The following is an 18543-nucleotide window of genomic DNA, read 5'->3' on the forward strand; positions in this document are numbered from 1 at the left end:
ATATTGGTTTAGCTGGAGCAATCTCGTTCCAGCAAGCTTAGGATATTTAAGATTTGCCAGATGCATGAAGACTTTCGTGACGAACTGTATTTATCATGATCGGTGACGGTTCTAAAATGATTTTCCTCTGGTATCGTCGCGGTTGATTCGTTCCTTGGTTGAAACGACGGAGCTGGATCGAGTATCGTTCAGACTCAGCGCGCTGTGTCTCCTCGGTTTCGGTATCGGGTTCACATCCTCGAGGATCTCCGCCTTCTGTCTGATCGGCTCGGATATGTGAAGCTCGATCACTTTCACCGGCTCCCTGGGTGCCGGCACTGGAACCGGTGAGTCGTTCAACCTCACCACGTGAATGTCCTTCTGCTCCCTGGGGAACTCCTTGATTTCTATCTTGATCGCGTCCTTCTCGGTATCGACCAGATTCTGGAAGAAGTGTCTGCGGTTCGCTTGAAGCGACAGTCTGGTGTTTCCGATGTGATCATCCTCCGTCTCCTTGACAGAGCTTCTCGCCTCGAGCGCCTTGATCTGTTTCTCGATCTTCTCGATCTCTTCCTTCACCGAGAAACTGTCGCTTCTTGACAACGAGTCCGAGGAGCTCTTTCTTCTCAAACAAACCTCCTCCGAAGGCGCCAGCTCCTCGACCTCCTTCACGATCTCCACGTTCTCCCGGGAGTTCCTGCGATACTCGACTTGAACGTCTTCCTCGACGTTCTCCGTGGCCTCTTCGAGGGCTTCAGTGTCCTTGTTCTCAGATTTCTCTTCGTCCTTCGTCGGAGAACTTCTTAACTCGGTCTCCAACTTTTCTTCCGTACACTCTGTTCCTTCGGATGGTGGTTTTTCTTCTGCTTTGACTTCCGCCGATTTAACAGGACTGTCTTTCGTCGTAGTTGCTTCCGTAGACGATGAAGCATCGGTAACAGACTCCACCGATTCTCCTGCCTTCCTCTCCTCCGAGACTCCTTCCTTCTCATCGGCGTCGATATCTTCTGCCAAATCTCTGCTCTTCTTCGTCATCTCGTCGATGTTCTCGGCGACTCTCGCTATGTCGCTCGGCTCCACTATTTGGAGCTCGACGCCGGGGGTTTCGGTGATCTTCTGCGGACAGTTGACAGATCAGTAATCGCTCCGGCGAAACTGCAGAACAGCTATCTACCCGCTGATTTCGATGATTCTTGGATATGTTAGAAGATCTCGACATTTTCAACGATTTTTTCTTTTTATTTCTACAACTCATCTAAAGATCATTGAAATCGGAGGGTGGGTAGCTATTTTGCAGGCTTCACCATCAGGGCCATCCTAACCACAGCGCTAAATGGGCTAAGCCCCGGGGCGCAAGCCTTTTGGGGGCGGCAATTTTTATTGGTGTTATATTTTTCTGTTATTAGTTTAGCAATTAGATAAACTTCTAGCAGAAGAACAAAAGAAAAAGTGTGCTTGTGATGACATTTACTGAAAATTTGGGTTTCTGGCCAATTTAAAAAATTTAAATGAAGACACAATTAGAAAGAATGCTGCAAAGTTGTGCGAAACGTATATGGACGATCTAGAAAATAATTTTATTGAAGAATGCCTTCATTTTAAACACGTATATATATTTATTGGAAAATAAAGAAAATATATCTACTGCGGAACTTAGTCGAAAATTGAGTCTACATTTCCTAACGTGGCCATAGCACTGCGCATTTTTTCAAGTATTTCTCAGCACTGAAACGGATAAAAAATTATTTACGGTCTTCTTTGGGACAGAGCAAATTAAATGCTTCGAGTATTTGATCCATAGAGAGTGACGTATGTAATAACTTAAAAATACGTGTGATATTATTAATCAATCTGCAAAAGAAAAAGCTAGGAAAATAAATATATATGTTACTTTTGTGTTTTGTTTACTATAAAGTTTGTTTTTGTTCATACAGGTTTTTTTTTTAATTTTGTATGAATTTTATGTTTTTGTTTAGTGTAATGGTAATAAATTGAGACTTTTCCTAGTTCTGACACTTTTTTATAACTTTGCCGGTCACCTCACTTCCGCTAGCCATCCCGTGTGTTTTCTTATGAAGATGGGCGCATTATTTTTAGTAGCCCACGGGCGCCAAATATCTTAGGACGGCCCTGTTCACCATTGCTTTAACTCTAACTATCAACAAGACTTTTAACATCTCGCAGTTACCTCACTGGTTTCCACTTTTGCGATAGGTCGTGGCGGCTGCGGCGCCCTCCGTTTTTTTCGACCGTACGTGCTCATCGTACTACCAACGGAGGTGCAGCTGTTTATGGAGAGATTGGACTTCCTGACGGCGTCCTGGGTGAACCTCTTGAACACGTAGTCATCGGGAACGTTCTCGTTCTCGTCGCAGTATGCCGCGTCCACAGGACGACCCGCCTCATCCTCCGGGTCCAGGGTACTCGCGTTCGCTCTCTGCGAGGCTCTGTTGCCAAATCTTCGCCTGGAACATCGAATCGTGTTTGTTGGACTTTCCGAATGGACTTTCTTAAATGAAAATTGTGATTCCTTACAGAGGGGGTACAGGAGTTCTTTCCTCATGCTTCTCGCGAAGCGTCACGCTTCCGTTCTCCGTCGGCGACGACTTGATTTCGTAGTCCAACGGTGGGATCGTGTCTGTAGGTTTGGGACTCACCTGGCCGAACCTGATCAAAAATTACGCCGATTAATAAGGAGATCCGGAGATCCGTTTGGCAGTTCAAAAGATCTAGATCACATACCTCCTCGCCGGTGGTTTAGGTGTGAGCTCGTCCATGATGGACGTGGTCGTGTCCTGCGGGCTGCCGTCGTACAGTTTCGCAGGATCATCGTTCACGGTTAAACTCGAGCTGTATCTCGACGAATTGTCCAACGTGTACTTTCTTCTTCTCGCCAGGGTACCGAGAGCCTCGTTGAACTCCTCCTGGTCCTTCGATGGTCGCTGAGGAGCTGTGGGCTTCGGGTAGGACTCCCTTTTGTAGGTCGACGAAACTGTGAAACAAAGGAAATTGTTGTGATATAACTAATTTGATTCTTTCCAGGGTTGACACGTTCATAAACTCGACGACAGTAATTAAATTAGCCACCTGTAGTGATCGTGGACCTCTTTTGCTGCGCCTCCTCCTTCTCCTTCTCGTCCTTCCGTTTCCCGAACAACCCGCTCCTGGAAGCAAACGGCTCGATTTTATACAGGGGAAAGAGAAATAAATTAACGGGCTCGTAACATAATTGTGCCGCTAGTCTGGCGTTCGAGCGTGTTAAGGGATCTGTGTCACATCTGTACGCTGACAAGATGATGAGACTCTGCTCGTCGCTATGCTCTTAACCCATATAGCCCATTCCGCAATTAACACCAGCCAGGCAGCGAGACGACGCTCGCCGACATCGAATTACAATACCGAATCCTACAATCCTCCAGCTGAAAACACAACTTTCCTTGAAACGTGCACCGTCCGACAGGCAAACGCTGTTATCTAGAGCCGGCGAACATTTCTACTTTTCATTCATGATTCACCGTTTATTTGCAGGGAAAACAGCGCGCAGTCGAAAGCGCAACACGCGGCTCTCAATGAACCTCGCCTCGCAGCCAAGAAAGTTAATAATCGCGAGAAGATCGTGAATTTATCGCCTGGTTACCATACCGCGCCGAATGAAATCAAATTATATCGAGTTACAGTGTGATCTTGGTCTGATGATAAAGAATTTTCTGCACTGATTGCGAGAGGCAGGAGCTGAATAGAAATTTCTTACTTCTTCGAAGCATTTCAACGATTCGTTTCACTGTTTCATAGTTCGCACCTCGTTCTCATAGTTTATTCACACGTCATACTTGTGCGACGATATTTGTTCGCGAGCCTCGGAAATTTTGTAGCGCGAGCGGGAGGTGTAAATAAACCTAGGGCCATCGAGCATCGCGTTGCAGCCCTGCTTCAGCCTCGCAAGCATAAGATACATCCGGTTGCAGTACAATGTACAATTGCTGGTGTGTCTCCAGCCTCTTTCAGCGAAATATAGCACATAACCGATTACAAAGCGAAAGATCTGTTGATCGTCGGTGCCCGATCCGATTTAATCTGCGTCTGTTGCGCATCGAACGCGATGGATGGAGATTTCCATGGAGAAACAACGTCGGTCCGCGTCTCCAGTATAGAGAGGAGCGAATAGGACACGAAACGGACGCGTACGTCGAGATCTGCCGACGTCAGGAATACCATTTTCTTATTTTATCCGCGCAACGCAGTGTCGCAATAGGGCGAAAGCGGATTCGTGACGAGAAGCGACCGTCGTCGCGACGATTCTTACACGGTCGAATTGTCATCGTCGCTCCGCTCGTTTTCAACGAGACCACCTCCCGGCGATCTCTAAGAGTCTCCTCGCGCGGGGAGCAAAGGGCAACAAACGGGAAACGGTTTAACAAATTATCAGGGACGTTCCGCCCGGGGACAATGGAACTTCACGGTTCGCTTCTGAAGATAAATCTGATTCACGATCGCCAGTATCTTCAGGACTTCTTTGTACTCGCTGTTCTTGTTGTCCTGGGATCAACTGAGCCTCTCATTTGTCCAACAGAAGCTAATCTACGGTATCGTCGACCGGGCAAGCTTTTCGACGTTCCCTGCGGTTCTTCGATATCTTCCAGCCCTGATAGTTCAGCTAATCTACATATACGATTGCCAGTTCCTCTGTCCTCTGTAATGGTAAAAAATATCTCGAAACACAGAAGCCTTAGAAAGCTGAACGTTGGTACACGGGTAGCCGTTTGCCCGGAGGGGTGCACGAATATGCTTTTACCCCGGAAATCCTACAGCCAGCCATTGATTTTTCAACGGGAATTATGCTACTAGGTTTATAAAAATGATATTAAGGTGAGGATCGCATCTTTTCTAGCCGATCAATTGTATCGGTACCTAGAAGATCGAGTATGGAAAGCGGAAGAATGAAATTCCGAACGGCCGCTCTTCTTTCCGATGATTCGGAGGTGGATTCCGATCGAAGAGCCAGACAAGACGTTTCCGAAGCGAAAGGAAGTCTATAATAAGCGCAGGAAAGCTGCCGGCTAATTTCCAAACGAGTGATTACGCCGGAGAGCAGCGCGAGCCGCGAGCGTTTCTGCAAATAGAAATCGCGGAGACCTTTTCGATGGAACTCGACCTGACGTCGATCGTCTGCTACGCGGCGATTCGTTATTTGTGTAGCTTGGACCACGGCCAGGCGCAGGTACCGGCGAGCTTCGCTCCTAGACCGGTAAGTTCAAGTTCAACAAACTCGCATCTTTCCGAATTTACCTTGGTCTCGATCGGGGAAAAAGCTCGCGCTACTCTGAAGTGCAAACTTCCTCTTGCGAATTATACATTCGTAAGATCTATATGAACTTTTCCCGAGCCGCTGGTCCGCATTTTTGAACGAACGGGACGAAGAGATCGTACCAGGTGGATTTGATGGAGAAGCTGTTGGATCTCTTCTTCCTGCTCCTGCCGAACGTCCAGAACTTGTGCTTCGAGTCCTTGCTTTTCGTATCCTGGTACGCGTGAGGCTGCACATTGTTGAGCTCTTCGTTAAACGGGTTCAAGTGCTCGGGATAGTCGTAGATGGAGACTTTGGTACGTCTCGGCTGCGTCATGATTCACCCTGGTCTCCTCTGGGAGAGCTGGCTGGTGGTGATTTGATCGCAGGAACCGCGTGAGATCGTCGCCGACGCCTCGTCAACCGAGTTCACCGATCTCTCGTCATGATCTTCTTGGCGGCCGCCTCGAGCTGAAAATAGAAAAACGATCTCGGTCATTCTTGTCATTCGAAAACAAACGCCCAAGATAAAAAGCACCCGCTCGCTTTTTGTTCCACGCGTCGAGAACGTCCGCGCGGAGAACGGATTCCTCGTGCACAACGCTGTTGCATTTCCTACGTCGTCGGGTCCCGTGGCGCCTAACTTAACGAGCCGCATTACAATTATAAGCGCCGCGGAGTGTGAGTAATTTCATCTAGTAACCGTGCCGAAAGCATCGAGCACCAGGAATAAAGTCCAGATTTATTTTTAACGGGTTATGTGGACGTGATTCCGTGGATGTCGACGCATGCAGGAAGTTCGACCCGGCTTGCGCGCGATGTTGTCACAAAACAATCGGTCATACAGCATTCCCTTTTTGCACCGATCACTCTTGAACTCTTCGTAGACCGACTCGCGAAGTGCGGACACGGTGGCGTAGTGTTTATCTTTGTCGATTTATCACATCGTAAATATACTAGAGCGCGCGTAAAACTGTATGTTAATTGCTCGACGGTGTTTAGAATCGTGCTCGAGGTCGGCGAAACTCTTTCTACAATTCTCGGAGGAGCGCTTATAAAATTATTAAAATATTTTTGCCGAGGGAATCGCCGAGTCAACTCGCCTGTCCCGATTAACGCGTCGAGTGTCGCGTGGGCCATCGTCCAGCCGACTTTCTGCTCGGTTTTAATGCCAACGGACGAGCTTGTCTCTCTGATTGCGTGTCCTTTATCGTGCTTTCCAACCCATTTTCCTCCGACGTCGCTTTTTCAGTGTGTTATTTAATACATTCTTGGCATTCTACTCGGTTTTTTATCGCTGTCGGCCACCGCAAGAGTTTGTGTGGTCCCTCGACAAGTTCTACACGTCTCACTAAAGATAGCGAGAGCGCAGCGACGCAACCCATTTGTGGCCCACGCAGCCCGAATGGAAAGTCACGTGAATCAAGCTCAGTGCACTAAGAGAGCGATGGCGAAGCAACTCAGTCGCGGAACTTCATTTCCTCTCGATCGATTCATCGACGGAAGTACTATCGCGGAGCGGAGATGGATCAGAAGGAAGCGATTCGGAGCTGCGATATAATTGCTGGCCGCGACTAGCTGCGGCCGTCTCGTTATGCCAATTGCCGTTTCGAATCGAACGAGTCGGCCAATTGGTCATCATTGTGGACCAATAATGGTTGCGAAACGAGGATGAAGCGGGTTAATCCGTTAAACTCGGAAGCGTAGATGCCCCCCGTCGACCCTCGATGAAACATGAAATCAAACGCGAAAACAGATCGTTCGATCTCCGTCAATTGCGCCGTTCCCGGTCGGCCAGAGAAACCGAGAGGAATTATAGACGACCGACGACAACGATGGTCTCGTGGAACTAATTAACCGTGAGCCTCGAGATTTCTCACACGACACGCGAAACGCTATGCCGACGCCGTTAACCCAGTTAACGAGCCATCTAATACTAGATTACGAAAATAGGGAACTCGGTGCGCATCGTTTGCGCAACACGCTGCTCGATGACGCGTCTTGATTACCGTACACACGTAATTCCGCGACGCAGCGGTTTTCGCTTTTCTCGTCCCGTTGCCCGAGGACGCATGCTTTTCCTTCCGCTGCTCGCTCGATCGCGTGTCATCGGGCTCCCGAACGATCTAATCGCAGATGCTTGTCCTTTTACGACGCGATCGAGCCTGCGAAACGATCCTATCGCGATTTTTAACAACTCACGGCCTTGCCTGGCTTCCTGCAACCCCTGCTTCAAATTGTTCTGTAATACCCTTTTAAGGTCCGCACGAGTTAGCCTCCGTGAAGCAGATGGAAATCTGATCGACGGCGAGATTGTAGCCGTTAGGCATAATAAAAATGAAAATGTTCCGATTGCGGGAAACACGAGTTAAATACACGTCGGCTTCGTCACACGATAGTTGCGATAACTTGGAAACTCTTTAAATCTCTCAAACGGACTCGCTTATTCGTTCTTGTCACCGGCGCAGAAAATCCGCAGTCCAGAATATCATGGACTTGGAAATCAGTAGGTGGGAAGAGAAGATACATTAATACGTGAAAGCATGTAGTAGAACTTAAGGATTTTCGTAATTTCCAGTGTCGAAAATTTTCAATTTTGCGCCGCCTCCGAAAAGATTGTGTTGTATTTAAGTTCGCGTGTATTCGCATCAGTTAAGTGGAAATTATTTCATACTTTTTAGTGCATTTTTTAGTGCGTTTTTTCGAAGTCGGTTTTTTTAATACAATTTTTTGATTTCAATTTTTGAATTTGTAGAACACCGTAGGATGGTTTTTAGATGGTTTTATTTGCAATGAAAAACGCAAAGAATGAAAAAATGCAAAATTTGTTTTCAAGAGACCAATCGGGAGACATAGCCCACAAGATACAGAAGGTTTCGTCCTGATTGGTCCATCCATTTCGGAGTAATCGGTGAACATACATGAAATAATTAATTTTTCGCAAATAAAATCGTAAGGAATAAAAAAATGCAAAATTTGTTTTCAAGGGACCAATCGGGAGACATACACTACAAGATGCAAAAGATTTCGTTCCGATTGGTCCATCCATCTCGGTGTAATCGGTGAATATATGTACATAGAAAAAAATCGAAAAAAGGCACATACAGATCGAATTGAGTAACCTCCTCCTTTTTCGAAGTCGGTTAAAAAATGCCATGCAACGAAGCGAGTGCGTTTTTGTGCGAACCCAGCAGCCGTGAATCAGCCGATAAAAGTTTCTATTTTCCAAAACATCCGCAGTCTATTTACGACCGCGTCGAGCATAGTGTGCAGTTGCGGCAACTGTATACAACACGTCTGCAGACGTACAGCGTAAACAATTGTAGCGACATTGAACGTCCAGCAAACCTTGACCGACCGTAATTACAATTTCACATCGGTTTGTATACAGAGCGCTGAATTTCTCTGGCGTCCGAATTTCGTGTTTGTAAAGCGAGGCACTTTCTAAAAATCGCCGGTTCCTCCGGACAGATGGCGGATTCTAAATCCGGATTCTCGTTTAGATCGTCGGACTGTTGCGCGTTCGAAAGAAGAAACGCTCGAGCATAATTATCCGTGCTACATGCTCGACAAACCGGGAACAGGAATGTTACGCGAATTAGTGTCGTCCCGGTGACGATGTTCGGCCGCGAAGACGGTCGTGGCGAGGATCTCGGTGGGGAACAGGAGGTACCTATCACGCGGTTACGAGAAACGCGACTAACGAACGCAATTAGCTCAATTAGCTCATTGCACTCGCAGTTCGCTTCTGATCCGGACCTCGTCGATGGACGAGCGGACGAACGATCCTCGGCAATTGCACTGTCCAACACTAATTTCGCGTTTCAATATCGTTTTTCCTGTGCTCAACAGGAATCCGGAAATCGTCTCCGAGAAATTCCATTTTGAAGAAAAATGTTCAGCTTCGTCCAGTTTAGAAATGAAATTTCGCGTTTCAATATAACTTTTCATATGCTCAACAGAAATTCAATTCTGGAGAGAAATGTTCAACTTTGTCCAGTTCAGAAGTGAAATCTCGCGTTTCAATTTAACCCTTTGCACTCGAAGCAATTTGAACTCCAAAATCAAGATATTTGTGTTTCAACCCAGATCATTTTTGTTCTATGTAATCTTTTTTACATTGCGCACATCAAATTGAACCTGTTTTCTGATATAACTGTTGAGATTTTTATAATTTATAGAATACAGACAAATTAAAGAATGTTAAAACTGTTTTGAATAATGGTATGGACAATTTTTAGTGGCGCCTCAGACTCGCCATTCGAGTGCAAAGGGATAATCCCAACAAAAATATCCTGTAAACAGGAGCCAAGTTCCTATGGCCGTAAAAAGTTGTGAAGATTAATGTTTTGTCAATATTGAGACATGATAGCATTTAACAAGTGTACGAAATTACATCTCTTCACTTGCCTCCAGTGCCGAGTTATAAGCCTCTAAAAAAGCACTACCGTGCACCTAGATCTTTCGTGAGCTCAACAGAAATTCAATTTTGAAGAGAAATGTTCAACTGTATCCAGTTTAGAAATGAAATGTCTCGGGCGAGATCTAAGTATGTACACCGGGCGATAGACACGCGAGATTAAAAAGCATTGGAGTCCCACAATGGTCGTGCTTCTTTGTGCTAGCGTAGTCGGTTTAGAGACAGCGACAATTATCTTGTCCCTCGGCTATCTCTGGTCGACTCGAGCACAATGAACGCTAGAACGGACAGAGGCTGATCGCCCGGAAAATCAATATTGAATTGCACTGTCAGCGCGATAAGATGGCCTGGATGTTTGCTTTTTTTCGTACGCACTAATTGCCGAGGTGGCCAGCACACGTCATTAATCGGCGGGAAACCGTTGCACGCGGTCAAGTGTGTTCGCGGAACCGCTTCTGCGCTGATAACTTCTGAATTTTCTGGGGTTACGGTCGTCGAACAATAGTGGAAAATTATTCACTTCGGTGACGTTGACTTCTTTGTTCATCTCAATAAAGTTGGTGGATTAAAAAGTCGGTAGATTCATAAATTATCGAAATCTACATGAATCGCGACAATAAATATGCTGTAGACAAAGTCGATTGTATTGCTATCGCGAGTGTTCGATATACATATAATGCATTGTCCTTCAGTCGCGAAACTTCTTTTCTGCTTTGAAGCGATAACACCAGTTTAAATCGTCAGCAGTATTATGCGATTACGTTTCTTGTAATTACTCGAATGTGTTGGTAATCCTCCGCAACCTCCGCACATGGCTCGCACGTTTGATAACGTGTCGCGCGAATAATGAGAATGCTAATGATCAACGGTATCCATTATTTCGGTGTTCAATTTAACCGCAGAGTCTCTTACTAAGCTATATCGATTTAAAAAAAGTATATATTACAAGGGAAACCGCCTTTTTATGACGAAACGGTAGAGAACCGGTCGTGATCATAGACACCGCGTTTTCCTCCAAGCTGTCCGAAGAAACGGGTGCCCCGATCATCTCGGAGGAATTCTCGGATCGGTTTCCTTTCGAGAAAGCAATCCCCATCGCCGGGTTTTCACCGAGAAAATTCGAAAAGACCGCGACTCGCCGGAGCCGATTCCACGGTGAGGAATGCTTCTCGCGGCCGTATTAATGGCCGTATCAGCTTAATTCGACGTCGTTTCGAGAGTTCCCCCCGTTTAAACGTAGGAAGGACAATTCTGACAAAGTCAAGTTAATTCGCAGCTAATCTACATCGAACCCTTAACACGTAACCGGCTTTCGCCACCTGACACTAGCGCGCGTCGCTAGCACCAGGAGCACACCGGAGGATCGCCTACGTTCCGCTCGAAATTCGGTCAGCAGGTTCTAGGACGAGATCCTTGCACGAAACCCACGTACACGACCCCGGAGACATTGACAGAAGGCTGTTCCAGTTGCGCGACACGCAAAACTGAAATTCTGGCCGACAAATCTTATCCGGGACGGTTAAAGTTCGCCGGACGGCCATTATAATCGCATTACGTCGTGATCTGATTATCGCAGTCGGTTCGATTACGCTAATTGTACACGGTTCAACTACTCAAAGTCGTGGACTTGTCGCAACAAGGTCACGACTCCGGTTTTGCTGATTTTCACGCCGCTCCTGCGGAAATAATACGGTTCTCGGGAATTCGTGACGCGGAGCGAGCGATTAATAGACTGTGGTTCTTCATGCACGATCAAAATTCTATAGAAAATCCTCGGTCTACGGTTCAGCTGCAATTATCTCAGTTTCGCAGCTCCGTGAAATGAATTTTTCGTTGTTTTTGCGGCAGCATGCGAGCGATTTATTCGCAGAGGCGCCTCGGATTTCGGGCAGGGCCGAGATTTATTGTGCAATCCCGTCCGATCGACCGAGATCCTAAAAATACTTTCGTAAATCCCGTAGTATCTGTGTTTCTGGGTGAAAGCCAGAGAACTGTCGCATCGTTCGCCGCCGGATAGTCTCTGTTGTCAACAGGCGGCCTTTTTCTCTCGGTTTCCCGCTCTTCTCGACTTTCGACTTTGTCCTGGCCGCGCATCGATCCCCAACAATTACGAATCATCCTTTGTGGAAGAAAGATCGCGATACGCGCGTCTGTATTCCTAAAACACGGAGAAAAAACTGAAGGTCGATATCGATCGTAAAGAAAATGATTCCGATGCACCGAGATCGTTGCATCGAGACGCATCTTGCGCTGTTGCAATCGTCGCGGATAGTCGCGAGACTCCGTTCTCTCGTTACGTCCGAGTCTTGTTTAGTATCTTTAGTATCTCCATGCTTCGCTTGTTTCCCAGGTGATGTGCATTGCTTCGGTTTTGTAAAGAACGCGGCGTGCTAACCAGAGTACAAAGACGGACTTCTTCCTAGGAAACGCGTGTCCTTTTCACACGCTTTGCGTCACCGTAGCCGCGATGTAATTATACCCTCTTCTTTTCCCGACTTATTTCCCTGTCGAAACACACGTCTCCCTCGATTGCAGACCATCAGCTGTTACGCTGTCTTAAGGAACTGTGTCGAGGAAGTCGCCGCGGTATCAATCGACTTCGACTTCGTTAATTTTACGGTCCCTTCGTGTTCGCCGGTAATTATGGCAGTATCGATTGGAACTTCCGTGCATTGCCTGGAAGTCGCAATCGTAAAATCTACGAACACACTTATCCCTAAGCGTGTTCCTTAGGCGGTGTGGCTATTTCGCGGCAACTCGTGCCACGAGCCCGAGTCACGGATGCCAGAGATTCTCAACTATGGAAACTGGTTTCTTATTATTCGTCGTGTCGTTGCTTCGAGCGTCACGTGCGCGGGCCCTCCTCCGTTCCCCTGTCGGTAAACAGATATCTAAGATGATTGCAACATCCGTATGTCTTGCTTCCTTCAACAAGTTATCGATTCCCGCGGAGCAGCGAGTTTCGAAGCGAATTTACCCTTTGCGGCAGTTTTCCTTCCAGCTGAATAATTTTGTTCGTAATCCAGTCACCGCACAGTGGGCCCGATTGAAGATGCACGCGACATGTTTGAATAACTCTTAAACCATTGAAGATATTGCAATGAAATTTGAACTGAATATATAAAAAAATAATTCCTTCTCAATGTAACTTAATATATTCCACATTTGTTTAACCGTTTTTATTAATTTCTTTAATCGAATTGTTCTAAAAACAGTTTTATAAATTGTTTATTCTATAATGCATTCAATATTTTCGCTATTTAACGCAAACAGATAAAATGTTCAAGTTTTACATTATTGAGACAAATTTGTTACTATTGGAAATTGTTTCGGAATTGAAATATAAACAGAAATAAAAAGTAGAATATAGGAAATCATTTTTGTCACATTACATAGAGGAAGATTCACTGAAAAGATCCTAACTTGTTAAAAAGTGGGCCCCTGCTGGGACCTGAAAGATAGCGCATGTCGAAGATACAAATTTTTAATGATTATTTTCATTTTGCTCAGTATTTTTTTTTAAATATGTTATATATCATAATTGTCAATGAAAAGTATGATTTCTTATCAATGAAGTGTGCATTTTGATGTAGAGAAAAATTCAGGGCAAGAAGTTGATAAATTATGAAGGGAAAATCGATATTCCTAAACTGTCTAACTTCATGCGTGTATGACAACTAGAACTTTTATCATTTTCGTGGTCGGTGGACATTTTTTTACAAAATGTCGCGTGCTTCTTCAGTCGAGCCCACAGTGCGCCGCGCCGGCGAGCTAGGACCGCGAAGCGTTCAAAGAAAACGGAGTCCCCCTGGAGTTTCCGTTCCTGACGGATGAGAACCGCCGTCACACGTAAAAATAGAAACTTTACAGTTCTCTTCGGCGGGGGTCCCGATCGAATGCCCAAACAATTCACCTCGTGAATGTACTCCATCCCGCGAAGTGGCTCCCCCCAGATATTCTCATCCCGAAAAGAAGGAGTTCGTCGAATTACACTTACGATAGTTCTTATCAACGATGAAGTGTAATAAATAAAGAAGGAAACGAGCGTCGCGGCGATCGTTCAGTATATTTCCTTGGCTATTGATAAGGGACGCACTTGGCTGTTTCCCTCTCACTTCGACTTGCTCGGATATTCTCATTCTCGCAATTGTTAAATACCCTGCCCTCTTACGTAACTAACTAAGTCACGACTAATCGTTCAATGGACAAATATAGACGAAGTGCTGGCTATTTATGATTTTACAAAAACAATGAATAGTGCATTACTCGTTGCGGCCCGACTGGCCCGTTTATTACCAAAGATAAGTTGTTCCGCAATCCGGCGACGATCGAAGACTTTTTTCACGGGCGCGACGCTTTTCCGGCAACGGGGCGCAATCGCGAAAAACGCGAATGGCTCCGATAAAAATTGCGATAATCTCGATAAAGCGTTACCGCGGTATCGAGTTGGAAGGTCATAGGCTCGAGAGGTGCCCGAAACATGTTCGGTTCAATTTATACGTGACATGTAGGTCACTGAATCGCAGCTCGAAATTATCGCGCATGAATTACGCTATGCCGTGACGGTCACGTATCGCTCGGCCACGAAAAAGAAACCGCTCTTCGTCTTCGTTTGTTCGATCGCTTTCCTAATTTACTCCCTACGTAAGGTCCTGATCATTTTCGTTGATCGTTTCTCCGATCATTCATTGATCCCGAATGTTTTTCCCGAGTTTACGTTGCTTCCGGCTCTACGCCGACTTGCTTCCGCTGTCTAATAAAGCGCAATGCGTAGCATGAAATCATCTACACCGTTATCCGCGAACATCAAACGCTTCTACGAGCAAATCGCAGTGGACAATCAACCTAACCGGTGCGTAAAAAGTACGCGACACACGCCACGGCCGGTCTGTCATTTTTTCTTTTGGCTAATTCGTTTGGAAGTTGGGTTTTATCTTTACGGAAACCGTTCCGTACGCATATACTCACATTGAAACACAAATATTTACCGGAAACATCATCGGAGCACACCTCTGCTAAATTTAAGCGATAAGAATGTACCTAGTTCTCATCGTTGGTTTCGTAGCGGTGGGGTAGGTATTACAACTGCGATCATATTGAATTTCGCACATTCATCCTTCCATGCAATGTGATTTAATTGTAGTCATTGGACTGCGGATCTTTATGCAAAATAAAAATGGTCTGCATCGATTGCAAGAAATAGAAACTAAATTGAATATTATTTCTTCTATTAATGATTTTAATAGAGGAGAAACCATATATTGACATCTTCAATTTTTAGTTTCATCTTCTCAATTGTGCTATAAATGCATAAACATCCGCAGTCTAGTCATCATTATTATGTCATCCGCTCAACATTATACGTGAAGTAACATCGGTATTATCACTACTAGACAGCGGATCTCCTGGCAAAATAAACATTTTCTACCTGAATTGCAACGAACTGCAGTGAAATAGAAATTGGCTTTCTTTCTCAATATTTGTTCAATAGGTTGGGTGAACTTGTCGAAACGTTAATTCACAACACTGCAGCGAATTCTGCTCTTTTTAATCGACGGAACACGTGTTTTCCAGTACAAAGCTAACCCAAAATTCGTTAATGTCGGAATTCGCTCGACGCTTTTATTTTTATAGTCACTAATGTCATGATTTTATTTAAATTTATATTATATTTTTCTATCTATTGCGACACTAATTTTATAACAGAAGAAATTTTGAACTAATTGCTTAAAATTATAGGGAAAAATTTAACTCGATTCGGTATTTCATGGAGAACCAGGAAAAAATGATATTCTCCTTTTTAGTGCATTTTAATATAAGCGTGGTTTTTAAAAAGTTTTTTTTATATATTTTATTTTCTACTTTTATTGTCATCGGAAGTATATACAAAATTTCAGCAAGATTGGACTATGGGAAGAGGTTTAAAATTCGAGATTTTACCCATACAACTACAACAACACAGCAAGTTAATATAAGCGTGGTAGGAAACTAGAAGAGACCGTCTGTTATTCGTACAGGAAAAAGTTGTTCAGGTGGTCGAGATTTATATAGGTTGAAAATAATATAACAGTATTTTTGAACTCCTCTAATGGTTCGCTGCCTAATAATTACGACGATTTGAAAAGCGCGCGCTTCCCTCCGCAATTGCGAAATCGATTTCGCGGCAGTTCTTTTTAAAATCAACACCCGCGAAGCAACAACGTAAACACTGTTATCGTTATTTAGCGAAGTAAGCTGGGCGTGTCAAGTTCTGAATGAGACGAACGGCAATTTGAAAAACGTGGGCTTACCTTCGCGATTGCGAAGTCCATTCCGCGGCAATGAAATCGTTACGGGGTTGTTTCGCGCTTGATCGATTCCCGGCAGCGTACATTCACGTCTTTACACTATCCCTTACATGCGATCACGGCCCTGCTTAGTGACAACTTCACGGCTCGCGACAGCTCAATTTGCGAGGAGAAAGAAATTGAGGGAATTCAGAGCGGGAACTATCGCGCCAAGTCCGTTTGATCGATCACGGGGTCGGTCGATCGAACTGCGGAGCCTCGAATATAATCGTGCGACATGCTCCTCGGTTATTTTCGTTATGCTACGCGAATCGTCTAACGATTTTCGGTTCGCGTGCATTTCGGTCTAGCACACTGCGGGCCTCTATGCAAATCGAGCTGTCCGCGGTCTGATTTTTGTGAACGGAAATCGCACGGCGATACAATGCCTATATCGAGAATGTCGTCACGCTAAAAATAAAAGTAATGCTTCGTCAATATTTCATAGATACTCTGTGCTCGTACAATCCCTGCGATTCGGCAATTCGATTATCGATACCGGTCGATCGGAGTTCCCCCGATTGTCGCAACAACGGAATCGTTAACCTAGCTGATAACCTGCTCGGATTATCTTGATAACAATTCACGGAAGATACTGTCAATGTTGTAAGACTTACGTAAGTGCTCCTGGATGACAAGTGACTCAGGTATGCGAGGCAGGTGAGAGGATTCGGGGCTGTCTCGATTGTAGAATTCAACGAGGTTATATCGGGAAGAACACGTTGTCGGTTGCACTGCGAACAACACTGCCTGTCAAAATTTACAAGGGAAAAACACCACCGACACGAGAGATCCAGCGTGTCACACTTGTAACGAGAAACACGAGTCACGTTGTCGCGACGATGTTCGCCGGTCGACTGTGCCGAGTCCTATCCTATACGCCGGAACCGATCGGACGATCTCGGCGAACTTCGTGTCCGTTCGAACGCCGCGGCGAACTTCGCGCCAGTCCCGCAACCCGCCTCGCGCCTGCGCAACTCGCTTAAATCTCCACAAGGCGCACTCTTTAAACACGTACGGGAGAGTTGCCTATATCCTAATTTCTCCACAATGCAAACTCATTGCGAACACGTCTATTAAAGTGTGTTCGTCAGCTTCTAAAATTGCGTTTGCTTAAATATAGTATATTCAAAGATAAATATAGCAATGTAACAGACTCTATATATAATTATGAAAGTGGTCCAAGACAAAATTAAAAAAAGAATGAGTTTATACTATAATAAATCAATTTTTACATTTGTTATTTCACTACTTAATGACTTACATATTTAAATAAATTTTTGTTCAATGAAATAAATACTTCATTGCGAAATAAATATTTTCCGGTATAGACGGCACCTTTATTTATGTTTGAAACACTAAAATATCTCGAAACAAGAATGACTTAGACCAATTTCATAATTGTGGGCAGATTCTAGGAGCTCGACAGTCTTCAGTTTTGTTGAACAGTCCCCGATAGGCGGGCTGAATGAAATCCGTGGATTGTTTAACAAAATAGATCTGCATGTTTACGCGGGCTGACTAATGCTAATTGAATGCGCACGCTGCAGATGCAGGTCTACTATTTACGTAGGTGTTAGTGGAACGTGCATAGAAAGTTGTAAAAGGAAAAATCCGGTATGTGGGTAAATAGTGGGATGGCTCACCTCGGACCAAACAACGATCGTCTCTGATCCATTTCTACGTTATCTTTCGTCTGTTCGATGGAAAGTCGACCGAGTCCGACGAACCATTTAATAGCGTGCATATTTAGCAAGGCCGGGGAATGAAATAAGTATCCAAATACAGCCGTGAATCATCGCGATTGTTTTCCAAGCGGGACGGCCGACTGAGAGCGATCAGATTTAAATGAAAGAGGCAACTCTCTTTGACGAGAACAGAAAGAAAAATCCTCGTCCATCCCTCGGTTTGCCGAATTTTGTTCTGTTATTTGTAGGTGAAGTTGAAAAACCTAAGATGTAAATGTTCAATCTTTTTCACCACTGTGTCAATTTGACAGCGAGGGACAGGTTCAGTTCGTGAAACGAGGAAATTTTCGGTAAACAAGGATCTTATATCCTGAAGAAACTAAAAATTTTATTCTGAACAACGATCATTGCTTTACAAGTAGAGTTGCAGCATAAAATTCAACATGACACAAGAGACCCATGACTCGGGGTTCGCGAATGTAGTTTACAAGCTAAATTAGTCCCTGAGAACCGGAAGCGAGCGGATTTTGTTATTCAATATATTCCGTGGTTAAATTAATCGCTGATTTCATTTGTCGAAGGACTTGATCGCGGATTGCAGTGTCAATATCGATGATCGTCGAGCCAAGGAGCGAGCTAATCTGTTCCAGTCGCCGGTTATCGCGCGAACGAACGAAAAAATGACGAAAAGAACAAGCATAACGAGCGACGTACGCGATATCGCGCTCCGATGGACGACTTGTATTTCGATCGATGACGGTGTCGTGACTCCGCGAATTTCGCATAACTAAATGCAAAGTTCGCGTTATCGGCTTTTCGAATTTCCAGGCGTTCGACGGTTTACCG

General features: G+C 45.0%; 1 protein-coding gene across 2 annotated transcripts; it reads right to left on the minus strand.

Moving 5' to 3' along the window:
• Positions 1–88: 88 nt before the first annotated feature.
• Positions 89–16888, minus strand: LOC143214970 (uncharacterized). 2 transcript variants are annotated; one of them, XM_076436612.1, is made up of 7 exons: positions 16627–16888; positions 5407–5734; positions 3067–3143; positions 2722–2971; positions 2515–2646; positions 2168–2444; positions 89–1095 (listed from the first exon to the last, which is right to left on the minus strand). In XM_076436612.1, the coding sequence occupies exons 2-7, from the start codon at positions 5598–5600 to the stop codon at positions 112–114; spliced, it is 1914 nt and encodes a 637-aa protein (XP_076292727.1). In that variant the 5' UTR covers positions 5601–5734; positions 16627–16888; the 3' UTR covers positions 89–111. The 2 variants fall into 2 exon arrangements, with proteins under 2 accessions (XP_076292727.1, XP_076292728.1); XM_076436613.1 differs by lacking the exon at positions 16627–16888 and adding an exon at positions 6367–7987.
• Between the last annotated feature and the right edge of the window lie 1655 nt (positions 16889–18543).

Source organism: Lasioglossum baleicum, chromosome 13, assembly GCF_051020765.1.
Source record: "Lasioglossum baleicum chromosome 13, iyLasBale1, whole genome shotgun sequence".
Lineage (NCBI taxonomy): Eukaryota > Metazoa > Arthropoda > Insecta > Hymenoptera > Halictidae > Lasioglossum > Lasioglossum baleicum.